Here is a 24,963-nt window from a genome sequence, read left to right as displayed (position 1 = left end):
GGGGCCGTCCTCAGCCAAGGAACACCCCGTCGCCTTCCTCAGCCGCAAACTACTGGACAGGGAAGTTGCTTACGCTACAGTAGAAAAAGAGTGCCTGGCCATAGTTTAGGCCCTAAAGAAAATGGGCACTAATAGGCGGCACTGATGGGCACTGATAGGAAGTAATGATGGGCACTGATAGGCAGCACTAATGATGTGGCACGGATAGGCGGCACTGATAGGCAGCACTAATGAGGTGTCACGGATAGGCGGCACTGATAGACAGCACTGATAGACAGCACTGATAGGTGGCACTGACTGGCATCACTGCTGGGCACTGACTGGCGGCACTGGGCATTGACTAGCGCAACTGCTGGGCACTGACTGGCACAACCGCTGGGCACTGACTGGTGGCACTGACTGGCAGCACTGTTGGGCTGCACTGATGGGCACTGGTGGGTGGCACTGGTGGGCACAGGTGGGTGGCACAGGTGGGTGGCACTGCTGGGTGGCACAGGTGGGCGGAACTGGTGGGTAGCACTGCTGGGCACTGATCATCGGTGCCGATCCCTGCTCTGACAACTGCCGTTTCTCGGCAGTACTTTCCTCATGCTCTGACAGCGTGAGGAAAGTGCAGCCGAGAACCGGCAATTGCATTTCCTGGTGATCAGTGTGTCATTGGACACGGCTGATCACGTGGTAAAAGGCCGCTGTGATTGGCCTTTTACCACATCACGTGATCAGCTGTGTCCGTAGGACACAGCGATCACGCAGATCGCCGGGTGCACGCCCCCGGGGGGAGCGCAGGAGAGCGCGTTCTAGGAGGACGTCATATGACACCCTCCCAAAACTGGCCGGCCGCAGTGTAGCCGTCATTCAGCTATCTGCAGTTGGTAGCTAAATAGGGTGCCCGGGGACAACTGGCACCTCCCCCGATGGAGCCTCGCCCTACAATTTCACCATTCAGTATAGACGGGGAGGTCAACACCAAAATGTGGACGGTCTGTCCCGCCAGCAGGACCCACAGTAGCAGAGTTAGGACCCACAAGTGCCTTCAAGGGAACCCGGTTGGGCCCCCTTGCCGGCACTTGTGAAATGGAAGGGGGAGGAGTGTCACAATGTGCAGGCGCCTGTCTCTTGACTGTCACGTGTTTAGGCAGCATGTCTCTTGCTTCTATTTCTCTCTGCAACTTCCCCCTCCTGCCCCCCCCATCCTGTCACGGCCCTTTGATGCGGACCATCCCTGAGAAGCCTGCATGTCCCGGGGGGAAGAGGGCGGGCAACTCACCAGGGAGCCCAGGCCACAGCAGCCATACTGACGCCGCACGGCCCCAACAAACAGCTTAGGCACAGTTTTTCCCGGGGGTTGCACTCCTCAGAGGACAAAGGCCGCGCTCCCGAGAGCACGGCCAGTGTCAAGAGGGCGTGCCTTGTTGCTGGGCGACGAGGCACGCCGCCCCCGGTTGCTAGGGTGACCCGGGACGCTCCAGACAAACCTTAAGAGGCCTGAGGAGAGAGTCTTGCACTTCCTCACCGCTGTGCAGCTGCCAGGAAAGTCTGCACTGAGGTGGGACTCTGGTAGCACTCTGCAAAAGACCCCAAAGGGCTATTATTGCCGCCCCTGAGCTGGGGGGAATTATTATTAATACTGCAGCCCTGGGGTGGAGATCGAGGGGATTATTCCCACTACTGACACGCTGCAGCAATACCCAACGCTTGGCAGGATTATTACTACTGCTGACGCTGATGCTAAGATTGAGAGGATTATTCCCCACGGAGTACATTGCTGGTACTCAGGACTGGTACCTGTTGTTAGGACCCTCTGTTGTGTGCTGAGGTGGGTCGTCCCCTGGACTGTCACCTGCTGTGAACCCGGGCATCCCTGCTAGAGCCGTGAGTGTATGCACCCCTGTTTATCCCCCCTGGACTGTCCTTGAACTCTGTTCCCCCTTTGCTCCCTACTTGGATTACAAATTGCTAGAGACTCTAACCTTGCCACCCCTTGGGGACAGATTACACTTATTTTGAGCCCTCTCCTTGCTATTCCCCTGGACTGGGTGCTGCCACGCTACCTGCAGACCCCAATTGAGTGACTGTCATTTCCTTAATAAAGCTTTGTGTGTTTACCATCTTCTTTGTGTGTTCTGTCCTGCCTATGCTCCGTCAAAACACCCCTTACAATATCCAAGTTCTAGTCCCTTCAATAAAATAACAAAATAAATGCTCAAGGATTGATTTCTGTCTACGGTTGGGAGCTTGTGTGGAAACATGCTAAATTACAGGCTGTGCAAGACTATAGGGGGACCCAAATTATTATTATTATTATTATACAGGATTTACATAGCGCCAACAGTTTGCGCAGCGCTTTACAATATAAGGGAGACAGTACATTTACAATACTTTCATTACAGAAGGAATAGGAAGGCCCTGCTCATGCAGCTTACAATCTAAAGGAAGGGGGAGATGATACAAAAGGTGATAGCTGCAGGGGATGATCTGGTAGAGGTGATTCAAGTACAGTTCTAAGGTGGAGGTGGGGTAGGCTTTCCTAAAGAGGTGAGTTTTCAAAGATCTCCTAAAGGCCGACAGGGTGGGGGCTAACTGGACATGCTGTGGTAGGGACAGAGGATGGGAGAGGCTCTGGAGAAGTCCTGGAGGCGAGCGTGGGAGGAGGTGATGAGGGAGCTAGAGAGGAGGATATCATGGGAGGAGCGGAGTGGGCGATTTGGGCGGTATCTTTGGAAGTGGTCGGCGATGTAGCTAGGGGCAGTGTTGTGGATGGCTTTGTAAGCTGTGGTTAGTATTTTGAATTTTATACATTGGGTTAGTGGAAGCCAGTGAAGGGATTGGCAGAGAGGGGCAGCAGTCGCTGATCGGTTCGTAAGGTGTATGAGTCTAGTAGCAGCATTCATAATAGACTGAAGGGGGGATAGCCTGTGTAATGGTAGACCAGTGAGGAGGGAGTTGCAGTAATCGAGGCGGGATATAACCAAGGCGTGGATAAGTTGTTTTGTGGTGTCATTGGTCAGGAAGGGGTGGATTTTGGAAATGTTCCAGAGGTTGAGGCGGCGGGACTTAGCCAGTGAGTGGATGTGGGGCCCAAAGGAGAGGTCAGAGTCCAGGATTACGCCCAGCTCCCTTTGATGAGGGGAATGACCAATGGTTGTGCTGTTGATCTTAATGGTAAAGTCGTGAGTGGGGAATAGGGGAGGAGGAAATATTACAAGCTCAATTTTTGAAGGATTGAGTTTGAGGTAGTGATGTGACATCCATGCTGATATGTCACTTAGTAGATTTGTGATACGTGAGGAGATTGAGGGGGTGAGCTGGAGAGTGGAGAGATAGATCTGGGTGTCATCAGCATAGAGGTGGTATTGGAAGCCATGGGAGGTTATCAGTTGGCCCAGGGAGGAGGTATAGAGAAAAGGAGGGGCCCAAGAACAGAAACTTGGGGTACCCCAACAGAAAGGGGAAGAGGAGCGGAGGAGGAGTGTAACAGAACCGGACCCAGACCGCACTTGGGTATTTTCGTTAGACTCCCGTTTCCCCTGGCTGAACACCATCCATGGACCCCACCGCTGATCATACAGGAAATAAGACCGCACCAGACTCTCTTAAAACAGGAAGTCAACTGCTTTATTTTTACACAAACACAAGATATATACACAGGGTGGGGAAATACAACCAGGAAACAAATCAACAGGCATCCCATCAGGAGGCAAGGGCTGCTGGAAACACCCCCCACCAAACCAAGACACACAATAGAACAATGGGATACACCAGGTGGCAGTAGACAATAGGGGAACACATGCATTCCATAATAGTTTGCTGGCAAGCAAGACACAATAAAATAATGGGGCAACCACATGGCAGTGAACAATGGACAACCCCCACACCCAACCAATACATGTCTACACAATATCCGGACAGAGCACCCTGCGCCCCTTACAGGCACAGGGTGCCGTTACACATAAGAGGGATTTGGGGAGATGATACAGGGGTCCCCCCACCTCCAAAAGTCACTCCTGTCACAAGAAGGAGTTGTATGTGACACTGAAAGTGCGCTGAGAAAGGTAAGAGGAGAACCAGTCACGGAGGCCGATGGAGTGGAGTTTACTGAGGAGGAGCGGGTGGTTGACTGTGTCAAAGGCAGCGGAAAGGTCAAGGAGTATGAGTATGGAGTAATGGCCATTGGTTTTAGCAGTTAGTAGGTCATTAGTGAGTTTTAGTAGGGCAGTTTATGTGGAATGTTGTGTGCAGAAGCCAGACTGTCAGGGATCAAGAAGGTTGTTGTCGGTGAGGTAGCAGTTCATACAGTTGTGAACAAGGCGCTCGAGGAGCTTGGAGGTAAACGGGAGCAGGGAGATGGGTCTTAAGTTATTCAAACAGGTAGTCCAACAAGGTTTTTTTGAGAATGGGGGTAACCAGTGCATGTTTGAGTGTGGAGGGAAAGGTGCCCATGGAGAGTGAGAGGTTGAAGATGTGGGTCAGAGAGTTTAGGATAGAGCAGGAAGGAGGCTGCAACAGTCGTGAGGGGACAGGATCCAGGGGACAGGTGGTGAAGTGGGCCTTGTAAAGTAGTTTGGTAACTTCCTTGGTGGTAACAGGGTCAAAGGAGGAGAGTGTTGAGCTTGGTGTTGGGCCTGGTATGTTGGTTAGAGGAGGAAGCTTGACACTGGAGATCTCATCACGAATTGTGAATTCATCAGCAATCCCTAAAGGGGTAGTGCTACAATTCTAAAATCACATATACATATATATATATATATATATATATATATATATATATACACACACACACACACACATCTATAGAGATTCACTCTGAACATGGACAAAGACAAGAAACAGCTACTTCTTCAAAATTAAAAAAAAGGTATGAATCTGCCAAAGTTTGTCAAAATCCCTAAGGGGATGTTTTTTTTTTCAACACAAGTGGAATTAATCTTTAAGGGGAGTTCCTACCTTTTGGCTACCTATTAATTAGCTTGCCATTTTAGGCCCCTAGGAAGGCATACAGTCAGGTTGGTAAAGTTAAGGCAGGAGAGTTTGACCAGTGGAATGAGTGGAGATGGGTTCCAATTAAAAGTGCACGTTGCACTTTTGTTCAGTGCACACTACCTGCACCACCACAATGCAATGGTGTGAACCTGCCACATTGGAGACAAATCATTTTGGTATGGAAAATATGCAAATGGAGGACACCAATACTGGATGGTAAAAGTGCTAGCCACTGAGCCACTTAGCAGTGCCCCCAGGGAAAGCCACATGAAGGTAAAAAACCTTGAGCCTTAAAAGAACGTTAACTGATACAAATACTATAGGAATGTCATTACTAAGCCATTCAGGAATGTATGCCATCTTCTTTAAAAGGTAATACTATTTAGTAATTGGTCATTTCTACCAATCAGTCCTGCGTATACTACCAATCAGTCCTGTATAGTACAGCTAAAATCAGTCTCATCTCAGGGCTGCTTAATGCACACGTCTGGTCTGATCATTGTGCCAAACTGCAATAGAAGTGGATGGGACTTCTCGGAGAAAAGGCATCTATAGCTAAGTATTCTTGTTACATTTTCTAATATTATTACATTTGCTTGTCATTACCTAATAAATGTCAAACCTACTGTACAAGTATTTGCATGATCTCTCTTTGTACATCTTGAATAAAACCCCAAAAATGTATACAATCAAATAAACGTGATAAAACAGTACCCCTTATTCATTCACGTAGGGGAGCACATAATCCAGGGGCTTCCTTACCTTTAAAGGGGGCTTCCACATTCCAATAAACCCCCTCTCCACAAACCCCCACAAACATGGGGCCAGGGTTGTGGGTAAGAGGCCATGTCCACATCAACATGGAGACACGGGGGTTTATTTACTATAGCTGGAGAGTGCAAAATCAGGCTCACTGCTACATAGAAACTAATCAGCTTCTAACCTCATCTTGTTCAATCAAGCTTTGGCAATACAACCTGGAAGCTGATTGCTTTCTCTGCAGAAATAAGCTTGATTTTGCACTCTACAGCTTTAGTAAATAAACCACATGCTGTTTTGCCAGGGGACCAAATGTTACATTCTCCTAGAGAAAGGCAATAAGGAAACTACTACATACATTACAAACATTACAGATATTAATTGTTACACATGCACCAATGCGGAGATATTTACAATGCAAATGTTTTTTAAATAGATCCCTTAAAATTACACTAAACTCCAGTTTTTATTGAACCACTTTGTATCTGTGACATTTTTTTTAATTTTTCACACACATTAAAAAAAATCACAATATTTTGCTAGAAAGTTACTGTAAACCCTCAAACGTTACATATTTTCTTAACCACTTGCCTACCGGGCACTTTCACCTTTTCCTGTCCTGGTCAATTTTCAGCTTTCAGCACTGTCACACTTTGAATGACAATTGCGTGGTCATGCAACACTATACCCAAACCAAATATTTATAATGTTTTTGAGACAGAGCTTTCTTTTGGTGGTATTTAATGGCTTTTATTTTTTGCTAAACAAACTAAAAAAAGACAACACTTTGGAAAAAAAAGTTTCTTAGCTTATGTGATAAAATTTTGTAAGTAATGTTTCTCCTTTACTGATGTGTGCTGACGAGGCTGCACTGATGGGCCCTGATAAGCAGCACTGATGAGTACTATCAGACAGCATTGATGGACACTGATAGGTGGCACTGATAGGCGGCACTGCCTGGCACTTATAGGTGGCACTCATGGATACTGATAGACTGCACTGATGAGGAGGCACTGAGAGGCAGCACTAATGGGCATTGACAGGCATAACTGATGGGCACTGATATGTGGCACTGATAGGTGGCACTGACTGGCACTCATAGGTGGCATTGACAGGTGGCAGTGATAGGCACTGATAGACGGCAATGATATGTGGCACTGACTGGGTACTGATTGGCACTGATAGGTGGCACTGACCAGTACTGATAGGTATCATTGATGGGTACTGAGAGACTGCACTGATGGGTACTGAGAGACTGCACTGATGAGGAGGCACTAATAGGCGGCACCGATGGGTATTGACAGGCATCACTAATGGGCAGTAAAAGGCATCTCTGATGGGCAATTATAGATGGCATTGATGGACACTGATATTTGGCACTGATGGGTACTGATATCTGGCATTGATGGACACTTATCTGCAGCAATAATGGGCACTGAAAGGTAGCACTGATGGGGCTGAACTGATCATCAGGGCACTGATGATTAGTGCCCTGATTATCATTATAGATGTTCCCTATGAGGAATGCCGCTTACTGGCTCTCCTCTCCTCACACGCTGTCAGTGCGAGGAGAGAACTGCTGATAACCGATGTCCTAGGGACACAGTGCACCACCGATCGCCGCACGCCCCCCGGGGGCACGCATGCGCAACTAAAGTGGGGGGATGTCATATGACATCCTCCCAGAACAAGAGAGCTCCCACCCGTCCATTTCCCTATATGGAGGGTAGAGGTGGTTAAAGCTGAGGCCCTATCGAATAAAATGGCAGCAGTTGCAATTTTATGTCACATGTTATTTGTGCAGCTGTTTATCAAACATCTCTTTTCAGGAAAAAATAAACTACAATGAATTCTAGTACATACAAACAATATAATGCCAAATTTTTTGTACAATATAAAAAAAGGGGTGGCGTCGAATAAATATACACCAAACATGTCAAGACTCAATATTGGGCATGTTTGTTTAAAAGCCTTTACAGGCTATCAGTTTACAGTTGGCTATGAAATATTGCTCTCACTCCAATGTATGTGGTGATACCTCCCATGTTGGTGCAATTGCTGTTTACATACCCCTGCAGGTCCTACCCCCATTTGTATTCATGTATATGCATGGGGGGGGGGCACGGGGCATGGTGTCACTGCTGATTCACAAGTCTGTAGCTTATCCATCAGCACCTAGTCATGCCTAGTCCTGCCTGCTGCTATCTGGATTGGCAGCAGGATTGTTTATTAAACCCGCCCACTGTGAGCCGCAGTGTCTGGGAAGAGGAACCTGTGAGACACAAATGAGGAAGATTTGGCTCAATCAGGGTATGTAAAGGAAGTTTTCTGTTTAATTTATGAGGCTTGTGTTCACATAGTAACTGGATTTTTCTTGTTTAGACTGTTATACTGGAGCCTTTAGTTAAACTTTAGTGAACACACTGCAGCTTGTTATAATTTAAGACTAATTGTTGCATAACTAGAGAGTTTATTTCACTTTACAGTTATAACAATTATGAACTGGCTATTTAGTACTGGAAATTGTGTTTAATCCACATACTATTCACAGATGACTCTGGTGTGAGAAACGTTTTCACTGTTGTTCTCAGTTCATAGGACAGAAAATGTTCTCCTTGTGGAAATAATTTCAGTATGCTGTTCCATAGACACATATATATTTCATTTATTTTCTCTCCAAATTCCAACTTCAGATCTGAAAAAAATTAATTTGATACAATTTAGGCATCCACCTGAACTATCCAAACCCTCATTCTGAATGGTCCATATTCAGACAAACCACCTATTCGCCTAAGCCCAGTCCTTTCTCAAGTTTTGAAACTTTACCAGGAGAGCAAAATAATTCCTTTGGCACACAGGTGCAAATTATTGAAAGATATGCGTGTACACTTGGTTCACACCTATGTGTTTTTAAATGCATTTTCCATAAACGCACTATAGTCCATTTATCATGGTTTCATATGAATCTAGTCCATGGATTCCTATGGGTCTAGAACTTTTTTCCAGAAGCAGATTGTGTTTTGCGTGTAATTGACTTAAATTTTGCTAATAGGAAAATATGACAGTTCTGTTCATGTAGTGCAACTTTGATGCAATGTTACACTCTCTGGCACTTAAGTAGCATCAAAGTCACACTACATGAACATAACTGTCTTACTTTCCAATTAGCCAAAAAAATCACAACTTGCATCAAAAATGCGTGTTTAATAGGACAAAATGCACTACAAAGCGCGCCGAAAAAACACATCAACTGCAACTTGCATAGACGTGAACCTACCTGTAGTCATCCAGCTGGAAATGAGCAATGAAAAGGCCTAGCGTATTCAGTAAATTTGTTCTATGTACTGAAGACTAGGCCCTTTTCACATGAGTGATCCAATCAGGTCTAGCTGTCCGATTTTCAGGCAGACCAGATCAGACTCTCCGTTCTCCTCTATGGAGCGGCGGATGTAAATGGACTTGTGTCTGTAACGATTGTCCGCAATAAAGACAAGGAACCTGTACGTGACAGCCATTTTTGTTTTTCATGAGCAATGATCTTCCTCCCCTCCTTCCTTCTGAAAACTGGAATTTGTAGCTGTAACTTTTAACAAACTTCAAAAGAACCTCATATCTTAATTAAAACATAAATAGACCCAGCATGCAGGCCTGTCCAGGGCTGTAAACAGCTAATTAATTTTGACAGGATGTCTGTTGGAAACGGAAAACACTTTCCTCAATACCTCAGTCAAGCCATCACACATGACAAGTAAGGCCATTAAGGCTCTAGGAATGCAGAGCGTGCCCTAAAACTTCTATTCCACATGTAACCATTCCACATACAATTCAGAGTATTCAACAGGAACAGGGCACATTAATATTAGGTATATATTTGAATAGGGAATATAATACAGAACAAATCAAGGTCATACATGACTATGTTAGCACACAGGAAAGGGGAGAAAGCAGTCTCTTCTCTCCTGGGTAACTAAGGTACGCTGTGTTTGGTATCCCTGGGTTCGAAATATAACTCTGAATAATAATCTGCAAGTTGCTAGAATACCACCTGCATGTAATGGAAGTTGTTAATATTAGTATGAAACTGTAGTAGGGACTTGGTCATAAATTTGGTGACCTCCTAGCACCCATCCTTTAAACCTGATTATTGGTCAGTTGGTCTCTGGCCACACCCCTTTGATATCATAGAAAAGGAACTGACCGGATCTAGTAAAAGAGCTCTCAGTTACCATCAACCAAGGAACACCCAAGAGAGCCAAGGCAACGTTTTTGTTTGGACAATTGGACTCTGCTAAAACCAAGGACTGCAAGTATTCTTCCTTAACTCCTTTCTTTTATTTCTCTGTCGCTTTATTGTTCTCTTTATGTCTTTGTAACATCCCTTTCTGTAAATATTTATTTGCACCATTTGATTTTTAGCCTGGGTTTACATATATGCGGTACGGTATATTGCATGTGATTCACACAGGAACTACACCGCATTCCTGTACAAATCAGATGCGATTTGTGTGCAGTGCTATTGGAGCCACACATTTTGTATGGCTCTAATAGCACAGCACCCGCACCAAAGAGGTGCAGGAACCTTTTTTTGGTCCGCACTAGAATCGGATCGCATGGGTATTCACACCTATGCGATCCAATTCTGCACATCACACCACATTTTGTGTACCGCTTTTGGGGTGTTGTTATCTTAACATACACACCCGCAGCGGTTCGCATGAACGGGTTGTGATTCTGATGTGGTGCGGAATTCGCACAGAAAACGCTATGAATTCCGCACCACATCAGTGTGAACCAGGGCTTAATAAACCCTATTTTGAACAGTGTTACAATTATCTCTAAGGCTTTTAATGCAAACTAAAAAAATCCCTGTCTGAAGAGTGTTACTGTAGATAACAATCCTCTGAATATACTTGTCTGTGGTGACAATGTGTGTTACAGATGTTTATTGTTCACATTTGTTCTTGCTAACAATGTGAAGGGTTGATAGTCCCAAAACTATCTGGTGGCAGTTTGGAGTTTGAAGGGTTAATTGAGTAATCACTTAACCCAGTGACAATCACTCTCAGGCTGCTCTCACACAGATTGTGGTCCCGCGAGCTGGAAAATCTTTGTGCAGGATGCACCTGAGAGTGGCATTGTTACGCAAGTGACAGCGTGGTGTAAGACTGGTTGGTCTTTTGTCACGAGTTGGTGAGAAAGGCAGGGGTCGGGCACCGGGTCCGTCACATGTCCATTTACACCCACCTACATCTGGTCTGTTTACATCCGACTGCCCATTGAGTAGAGCAGGCTGTGTCCGTGTCTGCTCTGCATAAGCGGAGCAGACATGGACATGTCATCTTCCTGCTCCACTCAGCTCAGCAGGGGACCAGCGAAAAAATCACTGGCTGAGAAAAATGGATCAGTCTCATGTGAAAGGAGCCTAAAGTCTTTGGTATACTTGAATTTTATTAAGTGGAATGAAAAATTCATTCATGTAAAACAGCCAAGGCTAGGATGTGAGTAAAATGCAGCCCTGGTACCAAAGTCATTATTAAGCGATGACAAGAACAAACGTAAAAGGCCCAGGTAATTCAGACATTATCATAATGAAATTTCTCTGGAGAATCCTTTTTTGCAAAAAAAAACGTTTTGTTTTTTTTTGTAAATTATCAGTTTCCCAAATTGTAGAGTTGTGAAATGATTCACCATTTGCATATACTGTATATCAGGGGTACTGTGCATTCCTTTAGATCTTTTCTTTGTATGGCACATACCTGCATTGCATTCTTTTTCACAGTAGTAGGCGATGTTCTTCAGCAGTAAATAGTCACTTATATCAGAAATATGAGTCCAGTTTATTTCTGTCTTTTTGCAGTGTTCTTCCATTAGGCCTAATGCAATATGATCACATCTTTGTTGCTTTAAAAAAAAAAAGTGTATAACATATTACTGTGGTTCCCGGAAGAATAATTAGAAAAAAACAGTATAGCTTAAGTGTTCTTTAACCATGCAGGGCAAAACAAAAGGCTCAATTTAAAGTTTAGCTAAAATAAAAAAACAGAAAAATCATCACAAGGGACATTGGATGTGTCCCTTTTGCTGATTCCTCTTCTGTTTGCAGAAATTCTCCATCGTCCATGTCACCCCTGCCCCTGCCGCCATAATCTACCAGTGTGGTGGTAATAATACAACTAGGGGCTGTCACATGCTCTCATCTATAGAGCTCTGCCAGAGAGCTGGACCCTTTCCACCCAGCTTCTTCATTGATAACATCCTTACTACTTCTATCAATCTATCTATGAATGGAGGGGGCTGACTTATCAATCATCTGCCCGTCCTCCATTCTTAGATTTTGTTTTGTGAGAGAGTTCTATTAGCTCCTCATTCTAAATTGGGGGTCAGCAACCAGTAGATTGTGATCTATCAGTAGATTGCAGCCAGGTAGATCGCGGTCTGGGCTTGCAGACCCACCATCCCAAAGCATCAAACAGAGTGAAATGCAGAGGCTAGGTGAACTAGGCAACCACCCAGGAAGCACTGCCACCTATGGCTCAGCCACAGCTGCTGGTCCTGGCCCTCAGCCTGTACGGTGACTACACTTCCTTCTTTACACAGAACACACTTTGCTCCACCCGATGACATGTGACAATGTTCCAGAAGGTAAGATGAGCTAATGTTTGTCTCTGACAGCGCTGCTGGGAGGCAAAGTCATAGTGTGTTTCGGGGATCCGCTGTATGCCATGATCCGCTCCTTTCCTGCATCCTCCTCCAGGGTTTACTAATCACCATCTCTAGACTTCCACCCCCTCTAAGCTGATGTCTCATCTGCTTCAACTATGTGCTGCCCCCCATCTTGCAGTGCCAGGCTGGGCAACTGGTCTGCAACCAATGAAGCTGAGCTGTGTACCATCATGCTGGACTTCCCTCCTTCCCAGCATCCGGAATCTGGTCATGGAGAAGGTGGCCTCAGCTGTCCTCTTCCTGTGTAAGGTAAGTGCCTGCACTGCCAGATCACCATCACTCAGTGATGGTCTGGGGAGGCATATCCATGGAGGAACACACAGACCTCTATAGGCTAGACAATGGCACCCTGACTGCCATTTTATTATCCACTGTATATTGGACTATGTATGGCACTGACATGAAGCTTTAACTGTCTTGCTTGAGCTTGATCTGAAGACAAAGCTTGTTACAATTTTTACATTTGCTGACAAATAAAGCTGACTTTAAGTTTACTGAACTGTTTGACAAGAGCCAGTTGACCCCCCTGATCCTGAAAACTGGTAGAGAATGCAGGCAGGGTGAGGGGTGCAAGCCAGTCTCATGTCCTGGGTTAAAGACACACAGGGGCTAATTAAGTAGATTAAGATGAGCAGTGACATAGACTCAGGGAGGTGGAGCCTGAGCATGGCGGCGGCGGAGGGCTCAATGTAGGAGCTCTCCGATAAGACTCCCCCACCCAACCTCCCCAGGAACCCTATCTGAGTTGGAATATGCCAGGGCGAGACCTACTTGAGATGCTGGGGCCTCGGTAGCGGAGCGGAGGTCCGGGGACGAGGAGGACTGGGAGCTGTGGGCGGAGATCGACCCATCCGGAGCTCGGCAATTAAGAGAGCCGGGAAGCCGGGTTGCCGGGAGACAGGAGAGCGGCGTGACCACGTGGTCAGCCGCAAAGGAGTGCTAGGAAAGGAGGAAGCCGGCCGGCGTCCCGAGAGGAGAGGAGAGGGACTGTCGGCTTCTCAGAGTACCCCCTGGCTGGATACCCGGACCGGAGAGAGGACGTGTGCCCTAGTATACTCAGGAACCCTGTGGAATTCCCCTGGAGATCGCTCTGAGGAAAGTAGCTTGATGTCAGCAGTCTGGAGCCGCATTGAAGAGAAGGAGGAGAGAGCTGGGTGAGTGAAAGCGGCTTGAAATAAATTAATGCTTTTTCAAGTGTTTTCATGATACTGTTTAAAAGAGCAGAAGATGAAGGAGAGATGAGGGTATTCCCAGGGGCTTTGAAGGAGAGATAAAAAGAAGAAATTAAGCAACCAAATAAGGAAACCAAGTGGACAATTTATTAGGCAAAGAGGGGACCCTATCATATATTTGTAACACCTATTATTTTATGAAACTATAGAGGAGAATAAGCCCCACAGAAGATATGAAGAATAAAAGTACGAAAGGAAGCGGGCTTAAAGGGACCCAAACGGGAACAATTAAAAAATACACGTCTCAGGGAAATGTGACCCCAGAAAGGCTATAAGGTGTAAATGGAAAAGGGGAAGGTGATATTAGTCTGGAAAATAGCCCTAGATTATCAATGGGCTTGAATGTTAGTAATCAACAAATAATTGGAATGGTGGAGTCAAGAGAAATGGAAAGTGATCTACAAGCACCAAACAAAAAAGAGATGGCAGAAATGTTTGGGTCCTTAGAAAAAATAATAAAGAATGAAAAGGCAACTATCCGAAATGATTTGGGGCAGGTGCTGATAAGAGTGGAGGAAACGGAGTTGAAAATTAAACATCAGGCCCAAAACATTTCTCAATTAGAGAAAAAAATAAAGAATATGGAGAAAACCCAGGAAAAATTGTTGTATAAATTGGAGGTACAAGAAAATAGGGACAGGAGGAACAATCTAAGGATGAAAGGTGTCCTAGAAACTGTAGAAGGGAAAGTATTGCAAGAAGTAATATGTAAAATTTTAAATTTTATAATGGACAGACATGAATTAGAAGTGATTAAAATGGATGGTGTCTTGAGAATAGGAAAACGATATCAAAGTGTTGGGAAAGAAAAACCGAGAGATGTAATCGTCCAACTCCACAGATATGGGGATAGAGAAGATATTTGGAGGAAGATTAAAGGGAAAACAACGATTAAATATGGCGAAATGGACATTCAGATTTTTGCAGACCTTACACCAGAGACCTTGTGGAGAAAAAGAACTCTGAAACCTCTGATAGAGCAGATGAGAAAAAAGAATGTGTCTTATAGATGGGGGACTCCAGCATGCCTAATTGGTTGGAAAAATGGAGTAACAGCTCACTTGAGATTTCCAGAGGACATGAGAGATTTTTGTGAAAGACTTGAGTTGCAAAGAATGGAGATTGCCGGATGGGAAGAAGAAAATAGAGAACAAGGAGAGACAAGACAAGAGGACTGGCAGTCTGTTAGGGGGAGAAGGTAGAGGGGAGGAGTGGAGGAGGGGAGAGAAAGGGAAGGAAAGGATTTTTTTTCTTTACTCCTCTTGTTTCTTTCCGCTCCCCTCCCTCTCCTCTCCTCTCTTGTGAGATTTTAATATCTCCTTCGGAACTATATATTAGGAGGTTTGAGGAATAGTAGTGATATAGAAAAAATAGATTTACTGCCTTAAAGGTATCTCTTAGAGATCTTCCTCTGGGGGATATTGTGGAACTTTAGTGAGTTGATTTAATGGATGGGGTGTGCTGGGGAGGTGGGTGGGAGGAGGAGCTGCCCATGGGTGGAGTTCAACCTCGAATACTAATCAATAGTGGCGTTTAGGTCCACAAATGATTAATAGGCATATTAGAAGCCTAAAAGTGGGAGGAGGTGGGGTGGGAGGGAATGGATTGGGAGATGGATGAGATGGGAGGAGGGGAGGGGTGGGAGGTGATAGATGGGAGGAGGGGTGGGATGGGGAGCTGGAAGGGAGGTGGTGTGGGTAGGGTTTTAGGGACAACACTTTGTATGGTAGAAGGAGGTATTAAAGTAGAGTTACAAGAAATATGGAAGATTTACAGTTTATAACATATAATGTAAATGGGTTGAACTGTCCTGGAAAGAGATTTAAGCTATTCAAAGAGTTGCAACATAGAGAAGCTTCGGTGGTTTTTTTGCAGGAGACACATCTTGAGATTAAGTCAAATATTAAGTTGAATTCTAGAAATTACCCAACATAGTTTTCTGCAGATTCCCCAATTAAGAGAGCTAAGGGAGTAGCAATAGGGTTTGCAAAAAACATAAGGTTGGAGATAGAGGAGAGAGAAATAGATCTTGAGGGGAGATTTTTGTTTTTGAAAGGTAGAGTGCAAGAGATGGAATGTACAATTGCGAATATTTATTGACCAAATAAGAGACCTGAGTTATATCTGAAAGATGTTTTGAGAAAACTGATGGCCTTCAAAAAGGGACGCTTGATAGTGGCAGCGGACTTGAATTTCTGTATGGATCCACAAATGGATATGACCTCTTCTGTGCAGCGAGAGGGAGGTAGGTCTCTGAGAACTTTAAAGAAGGTGATGCATGAGTGCCAATTAGTGGACATTTGGAGAATAATGCATGGAAAGGAGAGAGATTATACCTTCTTCTCTAATGCACACGAGATGTACTCAAGATTGGACTATATATTGGTTGAGCATCAACTCATAGAGAGGGTGGCTAAAGTAGACCATGCCCCTGTTACATTGAAATTAGAATGGGGGAGGCGGTTGACAGGTGGTATAGGATGGAAGTTGAATGAGGCTCTTCTCCTGGATCAGGAGATTGATCAGAAGATTAGAGAAGAAATTGAAAGATTTTTTCAGGAGAATGAGACAGAGGAAGTGTCAGTGGCTACAGTATGGGAGTCCCATAAGGCCTACATAAGAGGTATATTGATCGCGTCCGGGGAAAAAAAGAAAAGGGAAAGAAGAGAGAAACTTACTGGGCTGTTAAAAGAAATATTTGACCTGGAGCAGATACATGAAAATAGAATAACAAAAGAGACAAGACAGAAGGTAATAAAAAAGAGAGAAGAACTAGAGATATTGATGGAGGAGGAGAAGAGAAGAGTTTTTAATAGAGTTGCAAGTGAGAGGTATAGATGGGGAGATAGACCAGGAAAATATTTAATGAGAGCATTGAGGAAAAAGAAAAACAGGAATTATATAGAAAAAATAAGAAACCCTACGGGAGAAATAGTCTATTCTACTAAAGAGATCGTTAAGGTGTTTAAGGAATATTATAGTAAATTGTATAATATTACTTCCCAGGATTCAGTAAATAGAAGTGGAAATGAGAGCAGAGAAAAAAGAAGGCTATATTTAAAAAATGCAGGACTATCGAAGTTAAGTGAAGATCAATTGAATTCCCTTGATTTAGAAATTTCGGAGGAAATAAAACTAGCATTAAAGAGTATCATGACGGGGAAAAGTCCAGGCCCAGATGGATATACAGTGAGGTACTATAAAAAATATAGTGAATTGTTAATACCTAAATTGAAGAAATATATGAATGCCCTGGGTGGGGAGATGGAGATGAGATGGGAATCTTTACAGGCCCATGTGGTGCTTATTCAAAAGGAAGGGAAGGATGCTACTCAGTGCTCTAGCTATAGACCAATTTCACTTTTGAACATAGACACTAAGTTATATGCAAAGGTTTTAGCAAATAGGTTGAAAGATTTAATGCCAGAATGGATTCAGGGGGACCAGGTGGGATTTGTACCAGGGAGGGAGGGTAGAGACAATGGGTTGAGAACTTTGTTGCTTATCCAGAAGGCTAGGAAGGGGAAAACTCCAGTAGTGGTGCTTTTGATTGATGCTGAAAAGGCATTTGATAGAGTAGATTGGAGTTTTATGATGGACACTTTGGAGACCCTAGGATTGGGAGATAGAATGAAAGAGTGGATAGGAAAATTATATAGAGAGCCCTCCGTGGTTATTGTGGTTAACGGAGAGAGGTCGGAACCTATTGGGATGTCAAATGGAACAAGACAGGGATGCCCACTGTCCCCATTGCTGTATGTATTATCATTGGAACCTTTGCTGGAAACAATTAGGAAAAACATAGACATAAAAGGAATACAGATAGGAGGAATTGAACATAAAGTGGCAGCCTTTGCGGATGACCTGTTGTTCTATGTGGGAAATCCTGGGATAACACTCCCAAATTTAATGAAGAGCTTAAAGGACTATGGGGAGCCATCAAATTTGAAAATCAACCTAACAAAAACTGAGATCTTAAATGTAAATCTTCCGAATAGTGAAAAAGAAAAGATACAAAAAGAATTCCCTTTTTATGGAAAAATAGAGAGATAAAATATGTAGGGGTTAAACTCACTGCTTCATATACGAACCTATATAAAGTAAATTACATCCCTCTTTTAAATGAGATTAAGGAGGAATTAAAGAAATTGGGAGGAGGTAATCCGTCTTGGATAGGGCGTATAAATCTGATAAAAATGGTAATTGAACCTAAAATCCTGTATAAATTTCAGATGATCCCAGTTAAACTTCTGGAGGTTTTTTTTAAGGTAATTAAAAAGATGTTAACAAGATACATATGGAAAAATAAAAAACCTAGAATATCTTACGATTTGTTGAGTAGAAATAAAGAGAGGGGAGGATTGGGAGTGCCAGATTTTAAGAGGTATTATAGAGCAGTAGTTCTAGCAAGAATTTATGACTGGACACACAACCCAGAGGGAAAAAGGTGGGTTAAGATTGAAAATGAATTAAGTGGAGTGGACTTGAATAGAATGATATGGGTACCAGCACAATACAGAGGATTAAAAGATACCATGAGTGTTTATACATTAAATGTTTTAAAGGTTTGGGACAAATTGCACAAGTATATGAAATGGGATTTTAATTCACAATTAATTCCACTGAGGAACACAGAATATTTTCCTCCAGGTAGGGAGGAGAGCACAGGAAAATGGTTTAAAAAGGAAGATATTCAACTGAGGGATATTATGGAAGGGCATGAATTGAGAACACTCAAGGATCTGAAGAAGGACAAAAGGGAACTTTTTATTAAGATTGATGAGTGGAGATATCACCAATTCAAACACTTTGTCGGGTAACTTCTGAAACCTTTGAGATTGAGAAAGGATTGGAATTTGTTTGAGAGGCTGTTGGAATCACGTGGAGATGGGAAACTGGGCACGGCAAAAGTTTATAAGATTCTCACTGAGTTAGACACACACACACAAAGTCAATGCACATAGAAAAAAGGGAAAGGGATATGGGAATAGAGATAGATGAAGACAAACAAAGGAAAATATATAGACTAACACATGAGAATATAAGCATGAAAGAGGTGGAGTTAAACTATAAGTGTTTAAGATGGCACATTGCACCGAACGTTGAATATAAGATGAGTGGGGAGAACACACCAGAGTGTTGGTGGGGGTGTGGTAAGATAGGTACGTTATATCATGTATGGTGGGAGTGCCCAAAGATTCAAGGTTTTTGGAGGACAATGGTTCATTTAATTGGGATAATCTCAGGGACAAAGATAGGTTTGGACCCAGAGTTGTGTCTACTACATAGTTCAGAACTATCAGTGAATAAATACAAGGATTCGGGTATATGGTACTATCTGAATGCGGCAAAGGGTCTGATACCTAAGTTTTGGCATAACTCCGAGGTCCCGAGAGAGGAGGATTGGGTGGAAAGAGTGAACCAGATATGTAGGATGGAGAAACTGTATTATATGCAAGAAGACAAGATGGGGTTATATAACAGAAGGTGGGGAAAATAGGAAGATTTTGTGTCCAAGGGGAAATATATGAAGTAGTAGAGTGGGATAGGTGAAAGTATATATTACTTAGGAAAAGATGTAATGAGAAATGCAGAGTGGGGGGTTTTATTAGTGGTCGGAGGTTGTTTTTTTTGTTTTTTTTGGGGTGGGTGGGGGTAATAGTTAGGGGGGGTAGGGGTAAAGGGTATAAAGATAGAAGGGGAATAAAGAGAGAAAGGGATATAATTAATGGGTTGGATATATCTGAAAGTTTTGTATGTTATATGAGAATAATGATGAAATGTGTATATTATATGGAAAGTGAATAAATATTTAAATTAAAAAAAATAAAGACACACAGGGTATAAAAGTACCTGAAAAAAACAATGTTGGAACTGAGTAAGCAATTAGCACTGGCTAATACACAGGCACAAGTTCACCATGAGTGAATCCTGGTGCAGGCAGTCACTGCTCAACAAGAGACAAACCGCTTTCTGGTTGAACAATTAGCAGGTTAACAGAAGGCAATGACCCAGCAGGCTGAAATGATAGAAGGTGGCTCCAATACAAAGAATGACCTGCAGAAGGCTGTGCAGGATGTTCTACAAACGATGACTATCACAGATAACATTGAAGCTTATTTGGTGATTTTTGAGCGGATTGCAACAAAGGACTGTCTGAGAAAGACTGAGTAGATATGTTGTTCCCTTTCCTGACCACAGATCCCAAAAAGGCGTACTGTGACTTGGCCCCAGAGTCAGCTGGGGACTATAAACTGCTAAAGGCAGCAATACTAGCCAGGGGGTGACTGTGGCCTTGTGGACGAATCGGGTTTATGCCTGGTGCTTTGACAGGACTAAGATTGTCTGCACATAACTGTATCATCTAATGCACCTACTCCAAGATTGGCTAAAACCTGAGGAGAAGACATCTACTTATAGCGTGGAACAGGTTTCCCTGGACCAGTTTCGGCATGGTCTTCTTAGGGAGCTGCACCGATGTGTGGCTTAGTCAGAGCCCCAGTCCCTGGATGGGATGGCCACCATGGTTGAATGATAGAGCTATGCAGAAAGCTTTCGTGAGGGTTCTGCTACAACCAGAGAGCTGGGCCGCACCAAGGAGGCAAGTTCCAGTCCCAAGATGCCACCTCTTGACTGTATGGGGTTTGCTCGGCTCCCAGCACCTAACCCTCCTGAGAGCTGGCAGGGGGAAAAAGAATCTGTGAGGTTCGTGTTGGTCCTACCAACAACTAGGTCATCTAGCAGTCTAGTGTCCAAAGTGGGAGGAGCCTATGGAATGTAACATGTGTTGATGTTGCTCTATGTATGCTTATGCAGTATGCGCTGTGAACAGTCTGAATCCGCATGAGTGTGTGCTGCGGGTCAATGGACAAGAGGTTGTAGTACTCCTTGACTCAGGGAGTGTGGTCACCCTGCTCCGATCAGATTGCAGGGAAAGCTGATACCAGGAAAACAGGTGGCGTCATCTGTGTGTTTGGGGATGTTAAAGACTATCTGGTGGCCTGGGTAACCTTGTTCTCATTAGCAGCAACTGCTACATTGGCCACATGACTTGCTGATCAAGCAAGACTGCCCCATATTTTAAGACTTGTATTAACAGAAGCTGAAGGATCCAGTGTCCTCACCTAAAAAAAGGAGAACTGAGATGAAGTAGTTACTTCTATGCTTCAGCTTTCGAATAATGATGATATGTGTCAGGAGATACACTATATTGCCATAAGTATATGGACACCTCTCCAGATCATTAGATTCAGGTGTTTCAATCACCTCCATGGTCACAGATGTATAAAATCAAGCACCTAGGCATGCAGACTGCTTCTACAAACATTTGTGAAACAATGGGTCTCTATCAGGAGTTCAATGAATTCAAGCATGGAACTGTGATAGATTGCCACCTACAATAAGTCCATCTGTGAAATTTCCTTGCTACTAAATATTCCACAATCAACTGCTAGTGGTATTGTAACAAAGTAGAAGCAACTGGGAACAACAGCAACTCGGCCATGAAGTGGTAGGCCATGTAAAATGACAGAGCAGGGTCAGAGCATGCTAAAGCGCACAGTGCACAGAAGTCGCCAACTGTCTGCACAGTCAATAGCTAAAGACCTCCAAACTTCCTGTGTTGTTCAGATTAACACATCAGCAGTGCGTAGAGAGCTTCTTGGAATGGGTTTCCATGGCCGAACAGCTGCATCCAAGCCTTACATCACCAAGTGCAATGCAAAGTGTCAGATGCAGTGGTGTAAAGCATGCCTCCACTGGACTCTAGAGCAGTGGAGACGTGTTCTCTGGAGTGACGAATCATGCTTCTCTGTCTGGCAATCCGATGGATGTGTCTGGGTTTGGCAGTTGCCAGGAGAATGGTACTTGTCTGACTGCATTCTGCCAAGTGTAAAGTTTGGTGGAGGGAGGGATTATGGTGTGGAGTTGTTTTTCAGGGGTTGGGATTGGCCCTTTAGTTCCAGTGAAGGGAACTCTTAAGGCGTCATCATACCAAGACATTTTGGACAATTTCATGCTCCTAACTTTGGGGATGGCTCATTCCCATTCCAACATGATTGAACACTATGAACTAAGACTGGGGTACCATTAAAGTTCATGTGCGTGTAAAGGCAGGCGTCCCAATACTTTTGGCAATATTTTAGTGTATGTGAACTTGCAAAAACTGACCCTGGTTTCCTAGAGGTGTTTGCAGGATTGAGTCAGATTTATTAGATCTTGAGGGCTCCCAGAAAGATTTTCCTGGCACTCAGATGGAGGAACCCACTTTGATCCCACAGGCCACAGTGCTAAATGGTGAGCCACAGCAACCTATGGCGGATATGCAGCTCCCCCATTTTGCTGTGAATCATGATTTGCTATACAGAGTAATTAAAAAAAATGATGAAGTGATTGGACAACTGCTGGAACCCTGGCCTTTAAGGCCCAAAGTGTTATATTTGGCCCATGCTCATGTGCAAAATGTGTTCCTGAGCTTTACCTTCAGGCAGGTAAAACTCATGAACACATTTTGCAGCTGTTTTATTGGCCTGGAGTATATAATGGCATTAAGAACTACTGTGAGTCCTGCCCAACCTGTCAAAGAACCATTTTCACAGTCCGCTGGTACTATTTCCATTTATCGAGGTGTCTTTTGATCGTATAGCCATGAACTTGGTGGACCCCTTAACCAAGTCAGCTAGGGGACACCAACATATTTTAGTTGTCCTTGACTATGCCCTTAGGTATCTGGAGGCAGTCCCTTTAAGAAATACTTCATCCAAGGTCATCACACTGGATTTGTTTCACATGTTCACAAGAACAGGGCTCCCATCCGAGGTCCTGACTGATCAATGTACCTCATTTATGAAGGAGCACTGTAAATTGTTTAAGGTTAAGAGCAACATTCACAGCATTAAAAAATCCTTAAGGCTCTTCTCACATATATCATAGATAGATATAAAATAAGTGGAGTCACTGGAGCAATTAGATTATCAAATACCTCAATAAAAATCCTGGCTTTGACTCTCAAACCCCTATCATCCAACTGAAAACAATTTATTACATGACACAACAAGGTGGGTGTTATAAGATATATTTTATTTCTGTCTGCCCTTATGTTGTAAAGTGCTGCATAAACTGTTGGCACTATATAAATCCTGTATTATAATAATAATAATAATAATAATAATAATTTCTCAATATACATTAAAACAACAAGGATAAAATCTTGGCCAAGACTAAACCAATAAAACATACATTTACACTGGCTAACTATTGATGTCCGTGTGTGTAAACTGAATACAGAATCCACAAAGTTTAAAGCTTAGAGTCCATAAGACTTAGATATACAGTAGTAATATTAATAATCGCCATGTTTAGGCTGAAATGTAGTAATAGTAGTTCTTTCCATATATGGGCTATTTGACTTAGACAGCACTTCACCAGCTGCCTTGGCTAAAATAAACAAGTCATACAGTATAAATAGTGGCTGTAAATAGTCTTCTATAGTAGTTGTAAGATACAAAAAAGAAGCCCAGTTGAAAGATATCAGAATGTACTGATATAGTCAATTTCATCCAATACCTTGGCCAGAACACCATGCAAACAGGGAGACTGACTGTGTTTGTAGAACATATGATTTATGGATGGATCAAGTAAACTGGCTAGAACACCACCAGATTGAGGAGACTGGGTCTGTACTTAATGAAACTTCAATGTTGGTGACAATGTACATCACATATATTCAAAACTGCTATGGAAGCTGAATAGTGATGGATAAATAACAATAGTGTGCACTTGTATCCATGTAGCAAATTCTGTGAATGTTTCCAATTATGAATGGTATATAGAGTTAGAACCAGCCATGCCTACTGTAAATCCACCAAATATTTGCCCACCATCTATAAACAAAACTAGTGCAGTAAAAACTTAGGCAAAAATGCAATAAAAGCTTAGGAAGAGGTGAGTATAAAGTATCAATCATATCCCATATATTACGCAAGGGTCCAGTGTGGTCAGGTATCCATAGCCTGATTGTTTTTGTTGCGTCTGTGGCAGCCTTGTGTATGATATAGAATATACTGTATATATCCAAGACCAATATAATTTGTTTTATTTTTCCTCAAACTCAATTATTCCAAAACTGAGCTCCCCCTACTTTTCCAAGATCAATAGCACAACTATCATTTCTTCCACCCATTTCGGTCTCACATCCAATCAATGTCCAAATTGTGCCACATTTCACTCTGTACCATCTCAAAAATGCCCCTCTTCTTAACCAATAGCACCACAAAGATATTTCATCTTGCCCTTGTTTTCTCTCGCCTCAACAATTGCAACTCCCTACTTGTTGTCCTACCTATATGCAGGCTATCCATCTTTCAGTCTATCGTGAATGCTGCTGCCAGACTCACCCACCAATCATGTCCAGCACCTTCTCTGTCAATCCCTCCACTGGTATCCCCTTGCTAAACTACTAACAACATACAAAACCATCAGCAACTCTGGCCTGAGCTACATCGCTAACCTCACCTCAAAATATCATCCAAATTGTCCTCCTCATAGGAGTAAATGTCAACTACTGTTTTGCATTCACTATATTAAATGTGGTGTTTGGGACTATGCATAATGGTATTATATGTTAGTTTTACAACTACAATGAAGTAAGACCAATCATTTCTCACCATGCGTAGGAATGAGAGAATATCTCTGTTCCATTTTGCTTTTATTCTTCTTAACTTTACTCTCTGGCAAAGTGGCAAAATGATCCTCATTGCGACGGAAAGGCATTGCATTCTACATAGGTCAGCTGCTTCTTCCAGGGTCAAGTGTGGATCATTATCATTCTGGAAAATAAAAAGCACAGTTATTATATTGTAATTATACATGAGAGCAATATATACATACATGATAAAAAAGACTGCAGAACCACTAGTTACCTTCAGCGAAAAACAGCATGTCAAAACAATTAACAGAACAAGATATGGGGCACTTCATCTATATACATTTTTCTTGTAAATAAAAGTTTGGCCTCACCGCTCCTAGCCTCTGAGCTTCTCTGTTGGAATTTTCCTTTTCATCACAATCTCAGTTTGAGAAGCCAGGTTTCTGACAGATTTACTTTAAGTAGAGCTAATGTAAAACTATTTTGGTTTTTATTGTGCTTATGAGTGCATATATACAGTAGAAGCTCTCTATACTCTTCTACCTGCTTTGATCTGTACCTATAACCCTACTCTGACTCTCCATTGCCATTCCTTAATTTTATCATGCTAAAATAATTCTATAC

The 24,963-nt window shown here is 43.2% G+C and overlaps 1 protein-coding gene across 1 annotated transcript in view; it reads right to left on the bottom strand.

Annotated features, from left to right (window-relative positions):
* LOC149440450 (putative ATP-dependent RNA helicase DDX60) overlaps positions 1-24,963 on the bottom strand; it is a gene marked incomplete at its 3' end in the record, with an annotated part of 218,315 nt that overhangs the window by 157,336 nt on the left and 36,016 nt on the right. The window contains 3 exon segments of the mRNA XM_089658599.1: positions 8,282-8,434; positions 11,496-11,640; positions 24,359-24,520. Of these exon segments, the coding sequence (XP_089514725.1) occupies positions 8,282-8,434; positions 11,496-11,640; positions 24,359-24,520 (460 nt within the window).

Source organism: Staurois parvus, unplaced genomic scaffold (assembly GCF_062004578.1).
Source record: "Staurois parvus isolate SC_StPar_1 unplaced genomic scaffold, SC_StPar_1.0 ptg001083l, whole genome shotgun sequence".
NCBI lineage: Eukaryota > Metazoa > Chordata > Amphibia > Anura > Ranidae > Staurois > Staurois parvus.
Note: the sequence above shows the minus strand (reverse complement) of the source record. Positions and strands in the feature narration are given on the sequence as shown.